Source organism: Tetrahymena thermophila, assembly GCF_000189635.1.
Source record: "Tetrahymena thermophila SB210 genomic scaffold scf_8254613, whole genome shotgun sequence".
Lineage (NCBI taxonomy): Eukaryota > Ciliophora > Oligohymenophorea > Hymenostomatida > Tetrahymenidae > Tetrahymena > Tetrahymena thermophila.
In genome coordinates, this window is record NW_002476383.1 from 1 (window position 1) to 1,272 (window position 1,272).

Here is a 1,272-nt window from a genome sequence, read left to right on the forward strand (position 1 = left end):
ATGATCTAAATATGAAAAATCAAATTAAAAAAATGATAAAAATAATGAGATAATATGAAGAAAGAATAAATAAAATAAACTAAAAATTCATTTTAGATTTACAAAAAATGGTTAACCCTAGTAACTACCAAATCGATGAGCAAGTTATTCTTGTTGTAGAAAATAAAAGTGAGTGTGAAACTATAAGCTCTTAAATTGAGTGTAGCGTTAAAAAACAGTAAACTTTTATCTAAAATTATGAATAATAAATTGCTGAATAAAATGAAAAAGTAAAACCTTTAGTCCAAAAATCCCTCCTACATATTTAAAATGATTAAAATATCTAAAAAAATATTGAGCTTTTAATATTAAATTAATACATTAAAAAATTCTAATAAAATGGATTCTCTTATAAAATAATAACAATTTAACAAATTTAAGAAAAGGATAACCACCAAATAAATATTTTAGATAGCATCGGTACTTTCTGTGAGAGCATTATAATATAATGAATCGATATAAAAATTACTAAACAACTTTAAATTTTAATCATGTTAAAAATAACGCGTCTAAATATCCTCAAATAAAAATCTTTACTCAAATTTGTGAAATATCAAAAATAATCATTAATTTGATTATTAATATTAATGAATTTCACCTTACTAAACAACTTAAAAAATATTTAATTTACTGAAAATAAATAGAACTAAATAACTTCTAATGAAAATAAATCTTTACTCTAATTAATTACTAAAATATCTAAATAAAATAAATACATTATTAAATTATATTACTAAATTCTATTATATTTATTATTTGCAAATATTTATTTAAATTACTTTCATTTAGATTATTAAATAAATTTTAATCAAATCTAATAAAAATCTATCATTAAAATTTAGATAAATTTAAATCATTCATTTATTTTTATTATTTCATTCAGCTTTTTAAATAATAAATATATATTTTAATTTTGTGAATTAATTAAAATAGATTTAAAATTTATATTAATTAACTTGATAATAGTTGTAATTTTTATAATATGTTGATATTTTATATCAAGTTTCATCATATTTTTTAGCAATAACTTTTACTAATTGTAAAACTAATAATCTATAGTTTTTGAAAAGGTAAAATTGCTATTTACTTTGATAATTATTTATTTATTTATTTGTTCAAAAAATCAAATAAGATAAAATAAATTGTTTTTATTAATTTAATGAAATTGTTAAACCTTTATTTTTATATATTAGAATAGGAATTATTCATCGTATTTTTACTGAGTAATATTTA

General features: G+C 16.5%; 1 protein-coding gene across 1 annotated transcript; it reads left to right on the top strand. All coding sequences in view use genetic code 6, as the record gives it.

The window, feature by feature from the left end:
- Positions 1–107: 107 nt before the first annotated feature.
- Positions 108–491, top strand: TTHERM_01352090 (hypothetical protein; the record flags this gene model as incomplete). The annotated part of the gene is made up of 1 exon (XM_001017325.2): positions 108–491. The coding sequence occupies one exon, from the start codon at positions 108–110 to the stop codon at positions 489–491; it is 384 nt and encodes a 127-aa protein (XP_001017325.2).
- Between the last annotated feature and the right edge of the window lie 781 nt (positions 492–1,272).